Source organism: Leucoraja erinacea, chromosome 20, assembly GCF_028641065.1.
Source record: "Leucoraja erinacea ecotype New England chromosome 20, Leri_hhj_1, whole genome shotgun sequence".
In the NCBI taxonomy this organism is placed as follows: Eukaryota; Metazoa; Chordata; class Chondrichthyes; order Rajiformes; family Rajidae; genus Leucoraja; species Leucoraja erinaceus.
This window is the reverse complement of record NC_073396.1, coordinates 21,302,475-21,327,453: the sequence shown is the minus strand read 5'-3', so window position 1 is coordinate 21,327,453 and position 24,979 is coordinate 21,302,475. Positions and strand designations below refer to the sequence as shown.

At 44.0% G+C, this 24,979-nt stretch overlaps 1 protein-coding gene across 1 annotated transcript in view; it reads left to right on the top strand.

Moving 5' to 3' along the window:
- The window catches only part of tecpr1a (tectonin beta-propeller repeat containing 1a), a 72,467-nt gene that overhangs the window by 13,760 nt on the left and 33,728 nt on the right, over positions 1-24,979 (top strand). The window contains exons 5-16 of the mRNA XM_055651584.1: positions 1,613-1,735; positions 3,680-3,854; positions 5,362-5,462; positions 7,646-7,747; positions 8,972-9,120; positions 10,317-10,858; positions 11,922-12,067; positions 14,092-14,247; positions 15,723-15,872; positions 18,686-18,843; positions 22,503-22,630; positions 23,617-23,719. Of these exons, the coding sequence (XP_055507559.1) occupies positions 1,613-1,735; positions 3,680-3,854; positions 5,362-5,462; positions 7,646-7,747; positions 8,972-9,120; positions 10,317-10,858; positions 11,922-12,067; positions 14,092-14,247; positions 15,723-15,872; positions 18,686-18,843; positions 22,503-22,630; positions 23,617-23,719 (2,033 nt within the window). The remainder of the gene's footprint in view (positions 1-1,612; positions 1,736-3,679; positions 3,855-5,361; positions 5,463-7,645; positions 7,748-8,971; positions 9,121-10,316; positions 10,859-11,921; positions 12,068-14,091; positions 14,248-15,722; positions 15,873-18,685; positions 18,844-22,502; positions 22,631-23,616; positions 23,720-24,979) is intronic.

Below are 24,979 nucleotides of genomic sequence, written 5' to 3'. Positions count from 1 at the left end.
ATTAGGTTATATGTGAGATAGGTTTGTCCAATTTAACTTACTATATACAAATGTTAGAAATGTTCTTTCACACTTTTTACACAACCCATCTTATAGTTATTGTGTGAGACAACGCAGCGTTGCCCAGTTTAGTTTAGTTTAGAGAAAGTTTAGAGGGTTAATTGGCTTCTGTAAATCATAAATTGTCCCTAGTGTGTAGGAAAGTGCTAGTGTACAGGGTGATCACTGGTCAGTGTGGGTTCCATCCTGAATCTCTAAACGCTAAAGTCTAAAGATAGCGAATGGAAAAGGACCCTTTGGTCCACTGAGTCCGTGTCGCACAACAATCACCCGTGCACTAGTTCTATCCTACACATTAGGGACAACGTACAGTAGCTATTTAACCTCTCTAAACTATCTTTGCATATTTTTGGAGTGTGAGAGAAAACTAGGGCACCTGGGGAGAAACCTACGCGTTTGCAGAGAGAACGTACAGACAGCACCTGAGGTCAGGATCAAACCGGGTCCCTACGCTGTAAGGCAGCAACTCTACCGCTGAGTCATTGATACTGCCCCTATTGTTAAGGTCTGACCTTTTGCCAAAGTGAGGGCCAGTCAAACAGCAACACTTTGGGCAAAAGTTGTTACTTGGCTTTGTGCATACCCATTTTGTTAAATCAGTTAGATTGCCATTGAGCACAACCATGAGGCAGTGTTAATGTCTTTATGTCTGCCACAGCCAAATTTATTATCCATGTGGTTACTATTAACCTTTGCTAAATTCAATATCTCCATTTGATTATGGGAAAGTATTAAAGTTTAAAAAATTATCTAAATTAGCTCGGTTTGCCTTCTTTGAAACGGCGACAGGTTTGCAATTCATGAAAACGTTGAACATACAACAAACAGTACAGCACAAGAACAGGCACTTCGGCCCACAATGTCTGTACTAGGCCCCACATGATGCAATATGAAAGCAACATTATCAAATTTATCAAAGGCAGTGTAATTTAGAGCTAATGTAGTAAATACAAGCTGAATTTTTTAGTTTAAATTATTATTATGTGTACGAGGTACATTGAAAAGCTTTTTTGTTGTGTGCTAACCAGTCAGCGGAAAGACAATGCATGATAACAATCGGGCCATCCACAGTGTACAGATAAAGGATAAAGGATGCAATGGTTAGTGCAACGAAAAGTTCGATTAAAGATAGTCCGAGGATCTCCGATGAGGTAGATGGTAAATTTGTTTAACCAAATGGCTCTACAGACAATGATTTGTATTTGTACTTTGGAGATTGCAACTGGTGTAATCTGGGTCCCAACCCAAACAATGTTTGACAATGACCCTCCACAGATGCTGCTTGACCCTGTTCCTCCAACAGTTTGTTTTTTACTGTATTTATACACTTGTCTTTTGCAGCATTAGATCATCCCAAAGGCTTTACAGCTAAATATATATTTTACGAAGTGTAGCCACTGGGGTAATCTATTTTTAGCTAATCCTCCTTTCGGTAGATTAGTTGCGTAGGTAACTTCTGCCAAATCTAGACATGTCCACTCTTAAATTGATTGTTGGAAAAGTAGAATAAAAGTATAATGTGGAATCCTCAAGTGGTGTCTCTGTTTTTCAGATTCCCTCGCAAAATTTGGGACCGCTACCAGATCCCTTTCATGATATTGCTGTAGGAGGATGGGAAATTACTGATGAACCTTTCGGACATCTTTCAGTCTGGGCAGTGACTGTGCAGGGGAAGGTACAATCATTAAAGTTTGAGTATTGACACTGAAATGATTTTGTACCAAGGGTCTCGATCTAAAGCAGGGTGGGGCGAAATTTATGATTTCTAGTTGGATTATGATTTCTATTCCTGGTCGGCATGGATAAGTTGGGCAAAAGGGCCTGTTTCCGTGCTGTCTATGACTCTATGACCACAATAAATTGACAGAATTGACTAAAACTGAATAAACGTGTGGTGTTTAAAACATTAAGTCCTGGTGTAACTCAGCAGGACAGGCAGCATCTGTGGAGGAAATGTACAGGCAACGTTTTGGGTCGGGAACCTTCTTTAGACTCGGAGGACATTTTGGGTCTGGACCATTTGGGCTATGTTTCAGGTTTGAACCCCTCAGCACCATTTTGAGTTGAAACTCCTTCCAATCTTTTTAAAATATTAGTAGGTTACCTCCATCCCTGAAAGAATGAAGCTGGTAGAGCCGCTGCCTCACAGCGTCAGAGACCCTGGTTCGATCCTGACCCATGTCTGTGTGGATTTTGTACATTCTCCCTGTGACCTCGTGGGTTTATTCTGGGTGCTCCGGTTTCTTCCCCGATCACAAAGATGTGTGGGTTTGTAGGTTAATTGGCCTCTGTATATTGCCCCTAGTGCTCCGGTTTCCTTCCAGATCCCAAAGATGTGTGGGTTTGTAGGTTAATTGACCTCTGTAAATTGCCCCTAGCGCGGAGGGAGTGGGTGCAAAAGTGGGATAACGTGGGGACGGGTGACTGATGGTTGGCGAGGACTCGGTGTGCCAAAAGGCCTGTTTCCATAATGTATCTCTATACTAAAACTAAACTGAAGATAGTGGCACATGTATTTTTAGGGACAAGATATTTAGGGAGTGGCATAAAGCAGTAACCTTGACAGTTTTAAATTCCAATTTAAAAAGAAGTAAATCACAAACAGATGCCAAGAAGCTATCTTTTAGATCAACACAGACTTTCATTGCCTTTATTAAAATCTGACAATGTGCACTTTAACCACATGTGACTTTTTCCATTACAAATCTCAAATTGTGGAGTACAGAGGCAAATAAATAAATGATTGGTGTTTGTCCCAAACATTATGGAGGGCACTGTGTGCAGACAAACCTGGTTGTTAGCATTTACGGTTCACATGTATTCAATTTCAAGAGTTGTGGCAAAAATGTTAAATTTGAATGTCTGCCTCCTTTTCCCCAGATTGTGTGATGTTATCTCTACACACCATGAATCAAACATAGTTTTTTACAATAATAAGAAAATTCTGTATCATTTGATAATCCTTTCTCCTTTGCTTTATCAGTGACATTGTGCTGGCATTAGCTTCACATATGCGGTGCATTGGTAAAAGTTATTGCAACTAGGAAAACCTTCAAAGCATTAATCCAGTGGATAACTCCTTTTTAAAGATGAGTTGCCAGGACTCAAAGGCCTGAGCAATAGGGAAAGGTTAGTCAAGCTAGGATTTTATTCCTTGGAGTGCAGGAGGCTGAGGGGTGATCTTACAGAGGTGTATACAATTATGAGAGGAATAGATAGGATGAGTGCACAGGGACTTTTACCCAGGATAGTGGAATCAAGAACCAGGGGACATAGATTTAAGTGTGAAGAGCAAGATTTAATATGAAGCTGATGGAGAAGCATTTTCACTGGGTGGGTATATGGAATGAGCTGCAGATGAGGTAGTTGAGGCAGGTACTGTAGCAACATTTAAAAGACACTTGGGCAGGTATGTGGTTAGGAAAGGTTTAGATGGATCTGGGCCAAATGTGGGCAAGAGGGACTAGCTTAGATGGGGCATCTTGGTCAGCATGGATTAGTTGGGCTGAAGGGCCTGTTTCCATTGTGTATTTGTGACTGACTCTTGTGTGGCGGACATAACTAGTACTTAAAGTGGATTGTCCCTAATTTAAAATTTTGATTTTTTTTTTTTCCCCAGGTATTTTACAGAGAAAATGTAACTGATCAGAATCCTGAGGGTTTGTCATGGACTGAAATCACGACTCTTGGGGAAGTAGTTCAGATTGCCTGTGGACCGTGTGACCTAGTGTGTGCCGTGCTATGGGAAGGTCAGCTAATGATGAGGAAAGGAATAAACAGAGATAACCCTAAAGGTATTGAGTTTCAATTGTGGTTCAGCATGAATGAACTCACATGGTTAATCGGCTGTGTTGGTTTAATGTTAGTTGTACACAACGCTATAGAAAATTGCGCCATAAAACCAATTGTGTAAATGAGGAAAAAGAGGATCCCAGGTGAGTAAAAACAAAATTATTTTTCATGCAGGATTTTCAAATGTAAAGGCCTTTATAAGTTTATTTCTATTTCTGTAAGCTAAAAATACAAAATGTTATATAATAGAATACCATTGCACAAGTGTCAATAGAACTGATTGCTTGTCAACTTCTAATGGCTTTGCCTGGTGAATCTAGCAGCTCTGTTCTTAAGAGACGTTCTTGTCTGTGGAAACCCTATTTTAAGCAGTTTTTGTTTATCAAGACAGGTGTTTGTTCTGCTTGTAAATTTCCAAAATAACTTTTATGTTCTGGTCCCCGATCAAAATTTTTGTTACCACGAATTCATCCCAGATAATATAGTCTTTCCTAAATCATCGGTTGCTTTATATCTAATTAGAGTCATACAGCACAGAAACAGGCACTGTGGCCAATTTGTCAATGCTGACCAAGATGCCCCATCTAAGCTAGTCCCATTTGACTGTGTTTGCACATATCCCTCTAAACCTTTCCTATCCATGTACCTTTGTGTCTTTTAAATGCTGTTATAATATCTGCCTCAACAACCACCTCTGGCAGCTCGTTCCGTATACCCATCACCCTCTCTGTGAGAATCTTGCCCTTCTCACCTTAAACATATGTCCTCGACGTCATAAAAAAACACTTGTTATTGCAGAGCTACATGTACATTGTAGGATAAGCACTAAATGCATTATTGACCCAAAGTTCATGCTCCATAACCTCATTTTATCTTATCGGTATTTTCCTCCAAAGCCTTATCACTCTTGTCTACTCCTAAATGTAATTTGCCTCAGCTACTTCCTGCAGAAGTGTGTTCCACATTCTTGCTGCATTCTCTCTCATCCTTGATGGTTGGATTGTCAAATTTGTTTTAATCAATGATTTGGGGCAGTACAGTATTAATGTTGCTGCCTCCTAGTGCCAGAGACCCAGATTCGATCCTGACTATGGGTGCTGTCTGTACGGAGTTAGTATGTTCTCCTTGTGACTACGGGGATTTCTCTGGGTACTCCGGTTTCCTCCCATACTCCAAACATGTGCAGGTTTGTGGGTTAATTGGCTTTGGTAAAATTGTCCTTAGTGAGTAGGATAGCGTAAGCATACGGGGATCGCTGGATGGTGCAGACGAGGAGGGCAGAATGAGGTAGCTCATTTTTTTCATTTTTCATCATCAGAAGGGCCTGTTTCCATGCTGTACCTAAAGACTCTTGAGGTGCTGTTGGGAGCATGGGTGAGGTGGAAAAATGAACGTATGTGTGTATGCGCATGCACATGTGTGCTATACAGATGCCCTAGTGTCAATGTGCAGTGCTGTTTAGGAAGTCTCAACATCATTGATATGAATTCCCTGTCGTTTGGTCATTAGGGAATTCTTGGGAGATTGTTGAGCCACAAAACTCTGGAAATGGTTTTGTCCAGGTCTCGGTGGGTGTCAACGTGCTCTGGGCCGTTACACGGGACAGAAAGGTAAATGCATGCACTGCACCATGAATATTTCAAACTTGAACAAAGCACATGACTGGGACTCTCAGCTCCTTCCATCTGCCACTTTCCTGCTTTCTCACTTCACCTGCTTATGCACATTTCACAGTCTCTTTATAGTCATAGAGTAATACAGCATGAAAACATACTCTTCAGCCCAACTTGGAGCAGCACAGTGGCACAGCGATAGACATGCTGCCTTACAGCGCCAGGGACCCGTGGGGCATCCTGACCACTGGTGCCGTCTGTACGGAGTTTGTACGTTCTCCCTGTGACCACGTGGGCTTTCTCTGGGTGCTCCAGTTTCTTTTCACACTCCAAAGATGTGCAAATTTGTAGGTTAATTGGCACTGGACATTGTCCCTAGTGTGTAGCATAGGACCAATGTACAGGTATCATTGGTTGGCGTGGACGTGGTGGGCTGAAGGGCCTGTTTCCACACTGTATTTCTAAATTAAACTATCTTAAAAATGAAATTAAAGTTGCCTATGCTAATCAAGATACCCATATCTCTCTAAACCTTTCCTATCCATGTCTCTATACATCTGTCCAAATGTTTTTAATACCTGCCTCAACTCTCTCCTCTGGTAGCTCGTTCCACAAACCCACCACTGAGTGGAAAAAGGTTGCCTTCAGGTTCCTATTAAACCTTCCCCCTCTCACTTTAATCCTTTGTCCTCTGGTAAAAGACTATGCATTCTCCCTATCTTGTGGGTGAACAACAAGCACACGATGGAAACCCACACGGTCACAGGGAGAACGTGTAAACTCCACACAGACAGTAACCTGAGGTCAGGATTGAACCTGGGTCTTTGGTGATGTGTCATCCCTCCAGTGATATGCTATCAGTGACAAGTCACACACATGTCGGTGATAGGCTGGTAAGTTAATTGGTCACTGTAAATTTACCCCATGTATAAGTGTGCAGCAGAAGAATCGGGGAGGGAGGGTGGTAGTTGATGGGCCTGGAAGGAGGAATAGGTTTCAGGGAAGTATGTGGGGTAATGAATTTGTTGGAATTCTTCTCAGAGCTGACATGGGTACAACAAATTGAGCAGCCTCCTTTGTCATAATGGAGTATAGGACTTTATTCTTTGGAGCATTAGAAGCTGAGGAGTGATCTTTATGATGTGATATATAAAATCATGAGGGGAATAGATTAGATGAATGCACAGAGATTTTTTTCCCAGGGTAGAGGAATCAAGACCAGAGGACATAGGTTTAAGGTGGGAGGGGAAGTATTAAATAAGAACCTGAGGGGCAATAATTTCACACAGAGGGTAGTGGGTATATGGAGCGAGCTGCCAGAGCAGGTGGTTGAGGCAGGTACTATAATAACATTTAAAAGCCATTTGGACACGTACATTGACAGCACTAGCGTAGACTGGGCATATTGGTCGGCATAAACCAGTTGGGCCAAAGGCCCTGTTTTTGTGCTGCATGACTCTGCCCGCCTCTATGACTGAGGCAAAACACAAAGTGCTGTAGGAACCCAGCGGGTCAGGCAGCATCTGTGGAGGGAATAGGCAGGCGATGTTTCAGGTCGGGACCCTTCTTCAGATTGACCCGAGAAAAATCAATGTAAAGCAACAGAGTAGAAAACTAAACGACAGTAAACCTTTGTCAAAGACCATAAATAAACACAAATGATTCTAACGTGGTTAAACTCAATGTTTTCTCTCTTACCACCTGCCTGTGTTTGGCCCACATCCCTCTAAACCTGTCCTATCCATGTACCTGTCGAAATATTGCGATATTGCATGCCTCAACTACCTCCTCTGGCAGCTCGTTGCATACACCCGCCACCCTTTGTTTAAAAAAGTTCTCCGGTTCCCATTAAATCTTTCCTCCCCTCACCTTAAACCTATGTCCTCTGGTTCTCATTGGAGAACCCCAACTACTTCATTGGAAACCTTCAAACTATCTTTAATTGGACTTTATCTTGCACAAAACAATATCCTGTATCTGTATACTGTGGGTGGACGATTGTAATTATGCAGTCTTTCTGCAGTCTGGAAAGCACACAACAAAAATGTTTTACATCGTACCTCTGTACATGTGACAATAAACTAAACTAAACTGAACATTCCACTGATCTCCCGAAACACCATTTTGAATCCCTTACCATTCTACATGCAAGTCTTTGAGGTGTATTTTCCTTTTGCCAGGTCTGGTTTCGAAGAGGTGTCTGTTCTGAGAACCCTGTTGGGGCAGGTTGGATTTGCATGAATGTTGAGATGGTGATGGTGAACATAGGATTAAATGACCAGGTAAGAAGGTTTTTCTGTGTTTTTTTAACTGCCCCCATTTTCAATTGTTTCACTGAGTCAAACAATCAATTTATTTGGAATATATCAATGTATACAGGAGATCTTAAATAATGCAGGAAGTCAAAGTACTCAGCACATCAAGAAGCAGTGGTGGAGAGAGCAATGCATACGGTCAAATAGCTTGCATCAGAACCAAAAAAGGTTGAAGATAAAACAAAATTTAGTTTAGTTTAGAGATACAGTGCGCAAACAGCCTTTCGGCCCACCGAGTTTGCGCCGACGAGATCATCCCGTACAGTAGCACTATCCTACACACTAGGGAAAATTTATGATTTTACCAAAGCCAATTCACCTTCAAACCTGTGCGTATTTGGAGTGTGGAAGGAAAGCAGAGCACCCAGTGAAAACCCACGGGGTCATAGGGAGAACGTACAAACTCCATACAGACAGCACCTGTAGTCAGGATCAAACTCAGATCTCTAGCACTGTTAAGGCACCATCTCTACCAATGTGCCACTGTGCCACCCCTAAGATGGAGGAGAGGGAAGAAACCGACAAAAAGTTTGATAAAAGGAGGGAGGAATGGGACAAGTAAGACAACACAAGGGGATCTAGAGGAGATATAAATAGAAATAGCAGGATATCTGGTGGAAAGAAAAACACTTTGCTGCAGGTCTCCTTTAAACTTTGCCCCTCTCACATTCAAACTACACACTCTTGTCTGACAATTCCACACAGGGAGAAAGGTTCTGAATGTCTACCCTATCCATGACTTTCATACTTTTATATACTTCTAGCAGGTCTCCACTCAACCTCTGACCATTTTGATCAAGACCAGATTGAGCTGAATAGATCAAAAGATCCTTTTGCCCAGAGACCAAATAGTACTCAAGGTCATATTTACATTAACTAATTTCAGCTTTGAATTTTGCCTGCCAGTACCAATACCCTGGTAAAATATTAGACACAAATGCTGTACTCAAATGCAGAATCTCTGGCGAAAAAGGATGGGTGATGTTTTGGGTCAGGACCAGAGATGCTCCAGAGATGCTGCCTGACCCGTTGAGTTACTCCAGCACTTTGTGTCTACCTTGGGTATAAACCAGCATATGCAGTTCTTTGTTTCTATACCCTAGTAAAATGTTGTCTGGTTTAACTTTGGTCAGATCTGTAACTCATAATGTGGGTTGCTTACACCTTGTTTTTGTCCCGTCATCTCCCCAGGTCTGGGGAATCGGGTCTGACGACCGCAGTATCTATTTTCGACAAGGTGTGACACCAACCGAATATAGTGGAAAGGCTTGGAAAGTCATAATGGCAAACCGAGATCAGGACCGATCATCCTGTGCAAGCAGTGCCACCAGTCTTGTGAGGTACAGTAACCCAGGGAAATATTTACCTACACCCACCACCCTTCATCTGTATCCACCTATCACTTGCCAGTTTTATTCCGCCCCCACCCCTTTTCCCACTTTCTTCACCCTACTACAATCTGTCTGATGAAGTGTCTTGACCTGAAACGCGGCCTATCCTTGTCTTCCACACTAAACGTTGTATCTTTTATTCTGTATCTGTACACCGTGAACGGCTTGATTATAACCATGTTTAGTCTTTCCTCTCCTGGATAACACGCAACAAAAAAGCTTGTCACTGCACCTTGGTACACATGATAATGATAATAATAATAAACTAAACTCAACAACTTGGATTCTGTCTGATATGCTGAGTTACTCCAGCACTTTGTGTTTTGTTCCAGCTTCCAGCATCTGCAATTCCTTATTTCTCCTTATTTTCACCTCAGAATCTCAAAGTATTCAATTGAGTCCTTTCTCACTCTTGTAAATGCCAGAGGCTTCAAGCTTAGCCTTTCTTCATTAAGCCAACCTGCCCATTTTAGTTACAAATTAATGAACCTTAGTACTACTAACAATGCAATAACATTATTCTTTAACGGAAGGGGGGGTGGGTCATAACGCCAATGCAGATTCTTTGAAACATCTGTCCAATTAAACAGATTTTGCAAAGGCAATCAAACTACAAATCTGTCCATCTTTGGTATGTGGGAGAAACCCCACGCGGTCACAGAGAGAATGTACAAACTCCGTACAGACAGCAATGGCAGTCGGAATCGAACCCGGGTCTCTGGCACTGTAAGGCAGCAACTGTACCGCTGCGCTACTGTGCCACCCCTGCTTCCATTGTCCCCTCAGTTGCATTCCAAATCACAAGGGGAGTGTTGTCAAAAATCTCATCATTTTATTTCTGGTTCTTTTGCCGAAAATCTTAAATGTTTTGAACTTTTTATTTGATTTTCATTTTCATAGTCGCCATAGTCATACAGCATGGAAATAGGCCTTTTGGCCCAACTTACCCATGCTGATTTAAGGTGCCCATCGACACTAATCCCACCTGTCTGCACTTGGCATATAACCTAAACCTATCCTATCCATGTACTCTTAAATGTAATCAACTACCTCCTCGGGCAGCTCGTTCCATATAACCACCACCCTTTGTGTAAAAAGAAAATAGTTACTCCTCCGGTTGCTATTAAATTTTGGTTTCATTTCAGTGCCGGGTGCTTCTTTGGTGATGAGGTTAGATTACCACCCCAGGCCTCCATCGCCAACAATGCTGACTTTTCTTTGGAAATGGAGGGGATTGCAAAAGAAACTGAAAACATTCTTGAAACAATTGAGAGAGTACCATGTTCCAACAACAATGCGGACGGAGATGGAGATGTCGCCTCTTGCTGTCCTGTCGCCGAGTCTAAATGTGATACTGTGACGAGCGTGTTTGAGAACATCTCATTAAACGAAGGACCCTCAGTAAAGTGCGATCAGACTGGTCTTAAACCAAGCGCTGCCCGGTCCTGGCTGTCGGACGGCCAGCAGTCCCCGCAGGATGGTGCTGAATTGGACACTGCTCCCTCCGGGTCAAGCCCAGTCAACTTGGACTTGGCCGAGACGTCCAGCATTTCGTCAGCGGCTGTCTACCCGTTTGGAATTGAAGAGCACTATGTGTCTGAAGAGCACCCGCTGTGGGCCTGGCTCAGTGGAGGAGGATGCGACATAGATGTCCACACCCAGCTGAACTGGTTCAATGTCCAGTCAGGTAGTCAATTCCCTTTACTCCATGCTTGTACATCACTGTTGAGTACAAAACCTACGACCAGTAAGTCAAGAGTCTTTTATTGTCACATGTCCTAGAAAGAACAATGAAATTCCACCTCAAAACATCCCCATCCTTTTTCTGCAGAGATGCTGCCTGACCCACTGAGTTACTCCAGCACTTTGTGTCTATCTAACGGGTGATCAATGGACTCGGCGGCCCAAAGGGCCTGTTTCCATGTTGTTTCTTTCAATTAATTCAATCATTCATAGAACATAGTGTAACCATAAGACATTGCAGGAGAATTAGGCCATTCAGCCCATCGAGTCTTCTCTGACATTCAATCATGGCTGATATATTTTTCCCACTCAACCCCATTCTCCTGCCATCTCCCTGTAAACTTTGATGCCCTTACTAATCAAGAACCGATCACCACTTTAAATGTTTTGGCATCCACAGCCGTCTTTAGACTTTAGAGATACAATCTGGAAATAGCCCCATCGGCCCACCGAGTCCGTGCTGTCCAGCGACCACCCTGTACACTGGCACTATCCTACACGCTAGAGACAATTTACAATTTTTACTGATCAATAAACCCACAAACCTGTAAGTCTTTGGAGTGTGGGAGGAAACCGGAACATCTGGAGAAAATCCACGTGGGCAGAGGGAGAAACTCTGCACATGGAGTCAGTATCGAAAACCGGGTCCCTGGCAATGTAAGGCAGCAGCTCCACCGCTGGGCCACCGTACTGTCCCAGGTTATATGAAGCTTTTCTTTAACTTGGTTGGTACACCTAATGACTCACTTGCTGTCATCCTCATGCAGTGAATCAGGACTAATGATTTGCACCACAAAGCCCAGCTTGGGTTGCGAGCAGATGTTGCATAAACTCTATTTCTCTGCTTTAATGCAGAGAGTGCTCTTCACAATCCCTCTTCAAACACATTTCTTTTATTATGTACATTTGGGTTGAGAAAACATTAGTGGCCAAGTGTACATGTCTTTGCTGCTTAAGTGTTTTCAAGGATTAAATATTCCCTATCCTACCTTGTTGTGCTTTTGCAGGGCTGAATTTCTCCATACAATCGCACTTGATGCCCAACAATTGCCCCCAGCAAACGGTTTGGCGGAAGCAGATTGTTCAGCAGCTAATCGAGCGGTCTAAGCGGGAAGTGGACGATTTCAAACATTACGAGCAGGCTGTGGAGCAGGTAGGCTGATTGCAGAGTCGCAGAGCACGGAAACAGACCCTTGGGCCCACCTTGTCTATGCCCACCAAGTTGGCTTTCAGGGTCCATATCCCTCCAAACCCTTCCTCCATATATCTATCCAAATGTATTAGAGAGATACAGCATGGAAACGGGCCTGTCAGCCCACGAGGTCATGCCGACTAATGATCACCTGTTTGTACTAATTTAAAGTTTGGAGATGCTGCATGGAAACAGGCCTTTCGGTCCAACGAGTCCACATTAGTTCTATGTTATCCCACTTTCGCATCCACTACCACACCAGGGGTAATTTTCAGAGTGCCAATTAACCTACAATCACCTGTGACTTGGGGGTGCACTCGGAGGAAACCCACATGGTCATGGGAGAACGTGCAAACTCTACACAGAAAGTACCCAACGTCAGGTTCTGCTGCTTTGAGGCAGCGCCACTGCTTTGAGGCAGCGCCACTGTGCTGCCTTAAAAGGTCTTCTGAAAGATTCTACAGTTTCTATAGCTTCCTCTGGCAGTTCATGTCAAATACAGACTACATTCTGAGTGTAAATGTTGCCCTGAGGCTCATCATAAATCTCTCCCATCTCATCTTAAGCCTTTGTCCTCCAGTGTTTGAATCCTCAGCCCTGGGATTAAAATAAACAAGCGTTTACTTTAAGCATGCACCTTATGATTTTGGTACGCCTCAATAAGGTCACCGCTCAGCCTCCAAAGAAAAAAATCTCAGCCTATCCAACATTTCTCTTTAACTCATGTAGCATCCTGTGAATATCATTTATGTACTTTTTAACTTAATAACATCCTTTCTACGGCTTCGGCCCGAAACGTTGCCTATCTCCTTCGCTCCATAGATGCTGCTGCACACGCTGAGTTTCTCCAGCATTTTGGTGTACCTTCGATTTTCCAGTTCCTTCTTAAACATTCTTTCTATTGTTGCGTGACCAGAACTGCACATCGTGCACCAAATGTGATCTCACCAACGACTTGTACAGCTGCATTATGATGTCTCCTAGCTTTTGGACAATAAATGGCACAGCGTTAGAGTTGCTGCCTCGCAGCGCCAGAGTCCTGCTTTCGAACCTGACTCTGCGTGCTGTCTGTACGGAGTTTGTACGTTCTCCCTGTGATCTTGTAGATTTTCTCCGGGTGCTCCGGTTTCCTCCCAGACTCCAAAGACATACATGTTTGATGGTTAATTAGCTTCTGTAGAGTGTAAATTATCCCTAATGTGTAGGATAGTGTTAGTGTACGGGGTGATCGCTGGTCGGCACGGCCTCGATGGGCTGAAGGCCCTGTTTCCACGCTGTATCTCTAAAGTCTAAAATGCACTTCCCAACGAGGGCAAGCATGCCAAACGCCTTCTTCACCACCCTGTCCACCCGACTCGCCACTTTTAGGAAACCATGCACCTGCACTCACAGATCTCTGTGTTTTGAACACCCTCCAAGCCTCTATCATTTACTGTGTAAGTTTAGGTTTACACTCACAGGATCTTTGTGTTGCATGGGGTGGGGGGGGGGATCCATTGGAGATATAAAAAGTGTAAGGAGAAAATAAAGGAAAATTAAGACAAGGCAAAACCAAAAAATGACACCGAAAGGGGAAAAAAGGAAAATCCCAAGATTTTTAATGACTATATTAAGAGTAATAATGCAATCTAAAAAAGAATAGGGAGGACTGATTGAGAAGGTTAGACTTTAGATATACAGCACAGAAACAGGCCCTTCGGTCCACCCTGTTCGTGCTGACCAGTGATCACCCTACACACATTAGGGACAAATGTACAACTTACTAAATCCAATAAACATACAAACCCACACACCTTTGTAGTGTTGGAGGAAACCGGAGCATCCGGAGAAAAATCATTACAGGGAGAATGTACAAACTCCTTACAGGCAGCACCCGTAGTTGGGATCGGACCCGGGTCTCTGACACTATAAGGAAGCAACTCTACCACTGCGCCATTTGCCGCTCTGCGACTCTGATTCTTTGTATTCTTGCTCTGTTTTACCAGTCCGTGTGGATAAAGAAGGGAATGATGAAGTGGTGGAGAGATGGGAAGCCGTACAAATGGACAGATGTTAAAGTCGCACTGGAACAGTTTACAGGGAACGATGGGAAGCGGGATGGAATATTTTTCATATACTACACGTACAATGATGTGAAAAAGGTGAGTTCACTCTAGTTTCTCTTTGATGCTCTGGAAACTGAGCTTTATGCCATAGGGATAAACCTTGTTAATTGCACCATTAGTTTACATATTCCTCTTCATGGATTTGTATTGAGGAAAGGAACTAAAGATATTATGAGAAGTTTTAATCGTAAATCATTATTCACGGACTTTTTAAAATCATAAAAAATGTTCCTTTGGCAGTGATATCACCTTTTTGCAAGAATAAAATTTTGGGTCCCAAGTCCTTTGTTGGTTACAAAATAGACAATAGACAATAGGTGCAGGAGTAGGCCATTCGGCCCTACGAACCAGTACCGCCATTCAATGTGATCATGGCTGATCATCTCCAATCAGTACCCCGTTCCTGCCTTCTCCCCATATCCCCTAACTCCGCTATCTTTAAGAACCCTATCTAGCTCGTGAAGTGTGAATACTAATAAATTCACAGTTATCAGCAAGGTCAATAGTTTTTCGATTTGAGTATGAGGTAAAATGGGCAGTAACTGATTAAAAGTGTATCCTGCCAAGCCTAGTTGTTTTTAACGTGGTCAGCATTTTCAAGGTCTTTGTTTAGTTCAGTTCAGTGATGTGATTATTTTTCTCTTTGGCAAATGATTCTGAAGAAGGAAATTAAGTATTCCTTGTAGGCATCATCCTGATTTACGCTTGTATTTTTGACTTTTGTTTAGAAAAACTTTCTCAAGAGCTATTCATTTTAGTCCTGAATCAAATTTGAAATCTGCTTCCATAAAAATAAATAATGTTTAAATATTTATAGACTTAATATTCAGATGTGTTGTGTTCACAGTGTGATATTGTGTGATTAGCTGCACATGATTCAAGGAACAGGGAGATGATTATTTCATACCACAACCTTCCAATGACATGAACCATCAAAATGTACGGTGGCTTAGTGTCAAAATATTCTTCAGATTTTAGAGATACAGAGTGCAAACAGGCCCTTTGTACGTACCGACCAGCGATCACCCTGTATACTGACACAATCCAACACACCAGGGACAATTTACGGTTTTACCAAAGTCAATTAACCTACAATCCAGCATGTCTTTGGAGTGTGGGAGGAAACCGGAGCACCCAGAGAAATCCCATGTGGACACAGGAAGAACATACAAACTCCGTACAGACAGCGCCCGTAGTCAGGATCGAACCTTGGTCTCTGGTGCTGTGAGGCAGCAGCTCTACCACTGCTCCACTCTGCCGCCATCTTGATCAGCGGTGACGTATTTGTGTCATGAAAGAGACTGTAGCTCATTCATAATTTTACGACCTGGGTGTAGTAATGTCTGCCCACTCCATTGAGTCCCGACCCACCTTGTCACCTGTTCATGTCCTCCATTGATGCGGCCTGATCCGCTGTGTTACTCCAGCGCTTTGTGGCTTTTAATATTTGCGAATGTCTGATTAATTAAATACGTATGTTGGTTGACTTTACTTTTCCTTAATTTTTACAGTATCTTCACCTCTTTTTAAATGAAGTTACAATTTTAGTTCCGATTGCTAATGAAGCAAAACACTCCTTTGCAATTTACACTCCAGAAAGGACGAAACAAAGGTGGCCAATCAGGTTGTCAACGGCTACTGAACAAGAAATGTACGACTGGGTAAGTGAATGAGGGATGAATGAAAACCTACCATGCTAAATGTTTGGGTAACAACAAGGAGCTGCAGATGGTTACACAAAAAAGCTGGAGAAACTCAGCGGGTGCAGCAGCATCTATGGAGCGAAGGAAATAGGCAACGTTTCGGGCCGAAACCCTTCTTCAGACAGGAGCTGCAGATACTGGTTTATACCAAAGAAAGAAACAAAGTGCTGGAGTAACTCAATGGTGGTTGAGGTATGGGAGGAAACCTGCCATCCCATGATGGGCTCCACCCTTCCTTGGTCATCAGTTGTGGGCCCTGATTTGTTCTGGCCTTTTTCTACCTTCACCCCTCCCCCCTTTACTTGCAGTCTGAACCCGACACGTTGCCCATCCTTTTTCTCTAGTGGTGCTGCCTGAACCGCTGGGTTACTCCAGCATTTTGTGCCTATCCCATGAACCAATATGGTTAATCTTTTCCATACTCCATCAAGTAGGATGTTTGTTCTGATCACTTTACTGCAAACTCTTACTGTGATGTGCATTGTCACGGATTGGGACTGACATTATAAATACACACAATATCCAAACTGGCACTCCAAGCACCACACTGAGGGAGTGCTACAACGTCAATGGGACAACACTGAGAGAACCCCTGCACTACTGCACATGTGAGCCTTTCAAATGAAATGTTAATCCATGCCCCCTTCCCATTCCCACTTTCTTAAATGCATGATTTATAAATGCATGTCAATGATTTGATGGAAAAGTGCCAAAGAAATGTGAGGTAATTTTCCCCAGTATCCAGCCCCAAATTTACCCTGCAAATAACATATGAATGATGTTTCAAGTCTGGGCTCTTCGAAGGATCCCAACTCGAAACATAATCTATCCATTTCCTTCCACAGCTACTGCCTGACCCGCTGAGTTCCTCCAGCATTTTATTTTGCTCAGGATTCCTTTGTTCGGTTTCACGTGCCTTCATTCCCAAAACATCAGGCACTGAAATCTTGCTTTGTGCAAAATTGTAAGGTTCACAACAGTCCAAATTTCCCAATAAAGCCACCCATATACCTCCCTCCGGCTTGACATTACATTCCTCCTCTCTGTATCTGAAGAAGTCAGGTACCGGATACCAGTCTGAAGGGTCCCCATCCAAAACATCACCCATCCATTCCCTCCACAGATGCTACCTGACCCACTGAATTCCTCCAGTACTTTGTGTTTTGCTCAAGATTCCAGCATCTGCAGTTCCTTGTGTCTCCTACACCCGTGTTCTCTTGAGTTTAGGAGAATGAGAGGTGATCTTGTTAAAACAAACAAAATTCTTAAGAGGCTTAACAGGGTATGTGCAGGGGTGATATTTTTTTTCCTGGATGTGGTGTCTAGAACCAGAGGGCACAAAGCAAGGGCAGAGATGAAAAGGAATAATTCACCCAGAGGATGGTGAATGGGAGGAAACCGTAGTACTCGGAGAAAGCCCACGCGGTCGCAGGGAGAACGTACAAACTCTGTACAGACAGCACCCATAGTCGGCATCGAACCCGTGTCTCCGACACTGAAGGCAGCAACTCTACTGTTTGCCACTGTGCTGCCCTTTCCATTCCCTTGACAGATAATAATAATAATAATAAATTTTATTTATGGGCACCTTTCAATAGTCTCAAGGACACCTTACAAAAATTTAGCAGGTAGAGGAAAAACATGTAAGGGGAATGAAATAAATAGTAGAGACATGACTAGTACACAAAGTAAATACAGAATTCAATACAAAACACAGTATGAGGCAATTAATGCACAGATGAAAAGGGACGGCACGTGGGGCTAAGGATAGGCAGAGGTGAAGAGATGGGTCTTGAGTCGGGACTGGAAGATGGTGAGGGACACGGAATTGCGGATCAGTTGGGGGAGGGAGTTTCAGAGCCTGGGAGCTGCCCTGGAGAAGGCTCTGTCCCCAAAACTGCGGAGGTTGGACTTGTGGATGGAGAGGAGACCAGCTGATGTGGATCTGAGGGACCGTGAGGGTTGGTAGGGGGAGAGGAGGTCAGTGAGATATGGGGGGGCCAGATGGTGGAGGGCTTTGTAGGTGAGGATCAGGATTTTGTAGGTGATCCGGTGGGGGATGGGAAGCCAGTGAAGTTGTTTGAGGACTGGAGTGATGTGATGCCAGGATTTGGTATAGGTGATGAGTCGGGCGGCTGCGTTCTGGACCAGTTGGAGTCGGTTGATATAGGTGGAGCTGATGCCAAGGAGAAGTGAGTTGCAATAGTCCAGTCCAGATGCTGCCTGATCCTCAGTTGTTACTCCAGAACCTAGAGTCATAGAGTGATACAGTGAGTAAACAGGCCCCTTGGCACAACTTGCCCACACCGGCCAACTCTAATCCCACCTGCCTGTGTTTGGTCCATATCCCTTCAAACCTGACCTGTCCATGTACCTGATAACTGTTTCTTAAAAGTTGGGATAATCTCTGCCTCAACTACCTCCTCTGGCAGCTTGTTCCATACACCCACCACCCTTTGTGTGAAAAAGTTACCCCTCAGATTCCTATTAAATCTTTTCCCCTCACCTTAAACCTCTGTCCTCTGGTCCTCGATTCACCTACTCTGGGCAAGAGACTCTCTGCATCTACCCGATCTATTCCTCTCATCATTTTATACACTTTGTGTTCTGCTTGTAGTTATTGTTGATGCTGTCAAATGAGTTACAGCAAACAAGAAGGCTTTATCAGTCAAATGTAGCGGGCAAAGCTTAATCCCGTTTGCGCTATTGTTTGTTTGATGTTGATGTGCTGTCTTGCATTCTGTAACCGGGCACTGTGTGTTGTGTTGCAGCTTGCTGTCTTGAGCCTAGCATGTTGTGACAGCAGCGAGATTCACGGACCCCCATCTCATCAGGCCCTTTGGTCCATCACGTGCAAAGGAGATGTCTTTGTCAGTGAGCCTAGCCCAAGTCTGGAAGCCGCACAACATCCTATGCCAAGTGACCAATTGTAAGTCTTTAATTCATGTTCGTAAGTCATAGGAGTGGAATTAGGCCATTTGGCCCATTGAGTTTACACCGCAATTCAATCATGGCTGATCTATTTTTCCCTCTCAACCCCATTCTGCTGCCTTCTCCCCATAACCTTTGACACTCTTGCTAATTAAGAACTTCAGAGGGTCAGGCAACATCTCAGGAGAAAAAGAATAGGTGGTGGTTTGGGTCGGGGCCCTTGTTTAGACTGAAGAAGTCCAGTCTGAAGGCGTTCAGTCCAGTCTGGTTCCAATCCGAAATGTCACCTATTCTTTTTCTCCAGAGATGCTGCCTGACCCGCTGAGTTGTTCCAACATTTTGTGTCTATCTTTGGTGTAAAGCAGCATTTGCAGTTCCTTCCTACACACTAATCAAGAACCTGAACATACCCAATGACGGCCTCCACAGCCATCAGTGCCACAGATTCACCACCCTCTGTCTAAAGAAATTCCTCCTCATCTCCTTTTTAGAGGTACCGGCCCTTTATTCAGCATCCGCTGCTGTCGTCAACTCCTCCAAGTCCTCTCCGGTTGTTTGATTGTCCTAAACACTAGTTCACTAACATCCTTCCGAGGAGGAAACATGCCATCCGTACCTTGGCCTGGGTCTGAACACAATTCTTGTGGCACACCCATGAATCTGCATGGACTTGTTTTGTTAAATTCTGGGCATTACATTAGTGTTAAAACACAAAGCACTTGTACTATGACACCAGGATAAGCACTGAATCAAGAAAAGCAAGCCCAATGCCAAAATACCTATACACTACCTATACACAACCAACTTCACATTCAATAATAAGTTATCTACATGTTAACAAACACACAAGCAAATGTTTAACCAAGAAACCCAATCTCCATGCCACATGAGAATCTAAAATGCCTTTACTCAGTTAAACTATGGGCCAACAAAAGCAAAGTGTGTAGATGCCAGTATATGATAAAGTGAGTACCTCCCTTCACTGGTGTTTCATTGAATTAGGCCCACAACACCTTGGGAAGGTTCAACATTTAGTTCTGGTATCCCAGAACCACCCCCCTCAATATCTATGCTACTAATATACACGACTAAGCAGCTAACTATGTAAATATCTACTAAGTAAAAGAAACGTGGAAATTATCCCACAAAATATTTGCCATTCAAATTCAGAATATTTAAAAGCAGCTACTAAAGTTTATATGAGGTTTAGTTTAGTTTATTGTCATGTGTACCGAGGTACAATGAAAAGCTTTTTTGTTGCATGCAACCAGTCAGCGGAAAAACTATTCATGATTACTAGATTCAGATTCAGATTCAATTTTAATTGTCATTGTCAGTGTACAGTACAGAGACAACGAAATGCATTTAGCATCTCCCTTGAAGAGCGACATAGCAAACGATTTGAATAAAAAAAATAATAAGTGTCCGGGGGGGGGGTGGTGATTGGCAGTCACCGAGGTACGTTGTTTAGTAGAGTGACAGCCGCCGGAAAGAAGCTGTTCCTCGACCTGCTGGTTCGGCAACGGAGAGACCTGTAGCGCCTCCCGGATGGTAGGAGGGTAAACAGTCCATGATTGGGGTGAGAGCAGTCCTTGGCGATGCTGAGCGCCCTCCGCAGGCAGCGCTTGCTTTGGACAGACTCAATGGAGGGGAGCGTGGAACCGGTGATGCGTTGGGCAATTTTCACCACTCTCTGCAATGCCTTCCGGTCGGAAACAGAGCAGTTGCCATACCATACTGTGATGCAGTTGCTAAGGATGCTCTCGATGGTGCAGCGGTAGAAGTTCACCAGGATCTGAGGAGACAGATGGACCTTCTTCAGTCTCCTCAGGAAGAAGAGACGCTGATGAGCCTTCTTGATTACTATCAAGCCAACCACAGTGTACAGATAAAGGGAATAATGTTTAGTACAAGTGTGATTAAAGATACTGTCGTTTGAAGGTCTCCAATGAGATTCAGTTGAGGTTCTCCAAAAAGAACCAGCGGAACATAGGTTTAAGGTGAGGAGGAAAGATGTAACAGAAACCTGAGGGGGAAGTTTTTTAGACAAAGGGAGTGGATGTAGGGAACGAGCTGCTGGAGGAGGCACTTGATATTACCTGGAGGAGTTAGCATCGAACCTTTCAAGAAACATTTAGATTCATAATTAAGAGCTTCAGGTTCATAAAGGGGAGGAGCTATCTTGGGGAATGGCTGCTAACCAGTAGCCGTCCGTTTAACTCACTTTTTCTTTTGGAGTTTTAGTAAGTCCTGTCCTTTGTCTGTTGGAGAATGGACGTTTTAATGTGGGGGGAAGGAGGTAATTATACTTCTGGATCCCTACCTGGTCGGTGAGGCAGCTTTTTCTCCGGGCTGCCCTGTCGACCCGTCCTCATGGCCTACCAGCGGGCGTGGAGCGCAGTTTCCTGGCGGGGACCGCCCAGCACCTCGGCTTCGGTGGCGGCACAGCGCTGGAGCGCTATCGCGGAGCGGAGCGGGCAATGCCTTGCCTGGGTCGTCGCGCTGGATCGACACGCTGGAGCTCCGGTGAGCTGTGACTGCCGAGATCAACTGCGGAGCGGAGCGGGCGACGCCGACTCTAACATCGGGAGCCTGGGAGCTCCAAACCGGCGCGGCCTTGTCAGCTTCCGAAGCCGCGGTCCCCAGTCAGGAAGCGGCCGTTCCAGGTGGCCCAGCCGCTGAGAGGACTCTCCCGACGCCGGGGCAACAGCACCCGGTGAGAACGGCCAGGAACATCGGGCCTCCGTAGAGGCAATAGCGGTGGCCTCAATAGGCCTGACTTTGGGTGAACTGGGGATGGGGACCGGACATTGTGCCTTCCCCCACAGTGGTAACCATTGTGAGGGGATGATTTTTTTTTTTGTGTGTAAGTAAACATGTTAGTCTGTGTCCAAGATGGCTGTCGGAAGGGAGAGTGGACGCTGGCGCGCTTTAGCTGCCGCTGCTCTCTCTTCACATTGTGTTTTTGATTTTTTTTGTCTTTGGATTGAATTCTGTTTTTAATTTGTGTTTTGGTGATGTCTTTATTATTTATTTTATTCCGATTATATGTTTTATTATTCTTGTTAATCTCTGTAAGGTGTCCTTGAGATTTTTGAAAGGCGCCCAAAAATAAAATTTATTATTATTATTATTAAAGGTTTCGAGGGATATGGGCCAAAAGCGGGCAGGTGGGACTAATGTAGATGGGGCATGTTGGTCGGCATGGGCAAGTTGGGCCAAAGGGCCTGTTTCCACGCTGTATGACTCTGAGATGAGAGGTCAGGACCACGCTCTGGTTGGTAATAGGATGGTTCAGTTGCCTGATAACATCTGGGGCACAATGTATTGTGTTTAAAGGCTTGTTTTGCGGCTGTAAATATGAATTTATTTGTTCTGTTGTTGGTACATATGACAGTTAAACACTCTTCTCTCTTTTGTCTTGAGTCTAGTCAAGAGAGGCTCCAGACAGGATTTTCTCTGGCAGCTAATCAGCTAATTGACCTGCAATTTTCTGCTTCTATCTCCTGACTGAAGGGGACTAAACATTGTAGCCATGGGAATGGAGCACATAGAGTAAACTAAATGGGTAGCATTTATGTAGAATCAGCATTAAAAAAAATTGTGATATCCTTCTGTGCAGTACAATTCCGTTGATCATGTAATTGCTTTGTGTAGGTATTGGCGGCAAATTGGAGGACACCTACGCATAGTTGAGTGCAACAGTCAAGGAATTGTGTGGGGCATTGGATATGATCACACAGCCTGGGTTTATACAGGTGGCTACGGAGGTGGTTTCTTTCAAGGTGATTCTTTTGTTTTCCTTTTTGGCATTTTATTTCATTTGTAAACTCAACGCTTTTATACCTGACGTTTGACCCACCAGAACTTGACAGCTCCCTGTAGAGGTTGCCAAACATTGGACTATGGGGATAGATTGTTCGGCATGGAGGAGTTGGGCCGAAGGGCTTGTTTCCATGTTGTATAACTCTGTGACTTCATGTCTTGCCTTCATCGGTCAGGACTTTCAGACCCAGAGATGATCAGTGCTGTCTCATTTCTCCAGAATTCATTAATGCCAAGCATAAGCCATGATCATATTGAATGGCGGTGCAGGCTCGAAGGGCCGAATGGCCTACTCCTGCACCTATTTTCTATGTTTCTAAGTGAGCATATGAAGATGAGGAGGAATTTCTTTAGCCAGATGGTGGTGAATCTGTGGCGTTCACCACCACTGTGGAGTTCAACTTGACTTGACTTGACTTGAGTTCACTGCCACAGACAGGCAATGAATGGATGGGTGGCGCAGTGATACAGCTGCTGCCGTACAGTGCCAGAAACCCGATCCTGACTATGGGCGCTGTCTGTACGGAGTTTGTACATTCTCCCTGTGACCACGTGGGATTTTTCTGGATGCTCTGGTTTCCTCCCACACTCCAAAGATGTACAATTTTGTAGTTTAATTGGCTTCGGTAAAAATTGTAATCTGTTTCTAGAGTGTAGGTTAATACTAGAGTACAGGGTGATCGCTGGTCGACGCAGTCTTGGTGGACTAAAGGGTCTATTTCCATGCTGTATCTTGGCTATGGATTCCAAGACATTTAAACCGGTGATAGATAGGTTCTTGACGAGTAAGGGGTTACTTGGAGAAGCCTGGAGAATGGTGTTGAGAGGGAAAAATAGATAAGCCATGATGGAGTGGCGGAGCAGACTCTGAAGCCGTGGAGAATACGTGGTCTTATACTTATATTTTAAGCTGCTTTGTTTTATATCTCGTATTTTGCCTTTTCAGGACTGGCTGGGAGTACGGATAATATTTATACTCAGTCAGATGTGATGTGTGTTTACATTTATGAAAACCAGCGTTGGAACCCTCTCACTGGATACAGCAGCAGGTAGGAATCAATCTTAACATATATGGGCAGAAAATCCTAGCTGAGTTATGCAAGGAATTTGTTGTGAAATAATGGTTACGTCACCAGTTTGTAATTCCAAGATCTGGTATAAAGATCTGGACCAAGTTCTAATTCTGCCAAGCAGCCGGGGAATTTTGTACCCTGCAAAATATTTACCAGAGCATATACATGCAGTTTAAATTCAACATAAAAGCTAGTGGTTAATCATAGTCATACAGTGTGGAAACAAGCCCTTGGGGCCCAACGTGCCTATGCCAACCAACATATCCCATTTACGCTAGCCCCACCTGCGTAGATCTGGCCCATATCCCTCTAAACCCGTATTATCCAGGATGGTTCCAGCCTCAACTACCTCCTCTGGTAGCTCGTTACAGACACCACCACCATTTGTTAACAAATAAAAGTTAACACTTAGGTTCCTATTAAATCATTCGCTCCATCACCTTAAACCTATATCCTCTGGTTCTCGATTCTCCTACTTTAGTTTACCTGACCTATTCCTCTCATGATTTTGTACACCTCTATAAGATCTTCCCTCATTCTCCTGGCCTTCTCAACCCCCCCCCCCCCCCCCCCCCCCCCCCCCCCCCCCCCCCCCCCATAGCTCAGGCCCTCGAGACCTGGCAACATCCTCGTAAATCTTCTTTGCACCCTTTCCAGGTTCACAATATCTTTCAATAGACAATAGGTGCAGGTGTAGGCCATTTGGCCCTTCGAGCCAGCACTGCCATTCAATGTGATCATGGCTGATCATCCCCAATCTGTACCCCGTTCCTGCCCTCTCCCCATATCCCCTGACTCTGCTATCTTTAAGAGCCCTATTTATCTCTCTCTTGAAAGTATCCAGAGAACCTGCCTCCACCGCCCTCTGAGGCAGAGAATTCCACAGACTCAAAACTCTCTGTGTGAAAAAATGTTTCCTCATCTCCGTTCTAAATGACTTACCCCTTATTCTTAAACTGTGGCTCCTGGTTCTGGACTCTCCCAATATCAGGAACATGTTTACTGCCTCTAGCGTGTCCAAACCCTTAATAATCTTAAATGTCTCAATAAAATATCCTCTCATCCTTCTAAATTCCAGAGTATACAAGCCCAGCCACTCCATTCTCTCAGCATATGACAGTCCCGCCATCCCAGGAATTAACCTTGTGAACCTACGCTGCACTCCCTTAATAGCAAGAATGTCCTTCCTCAAATTTTGAGACCAAAACTGCACGCTATATTCCAGGTGTGGTCTCA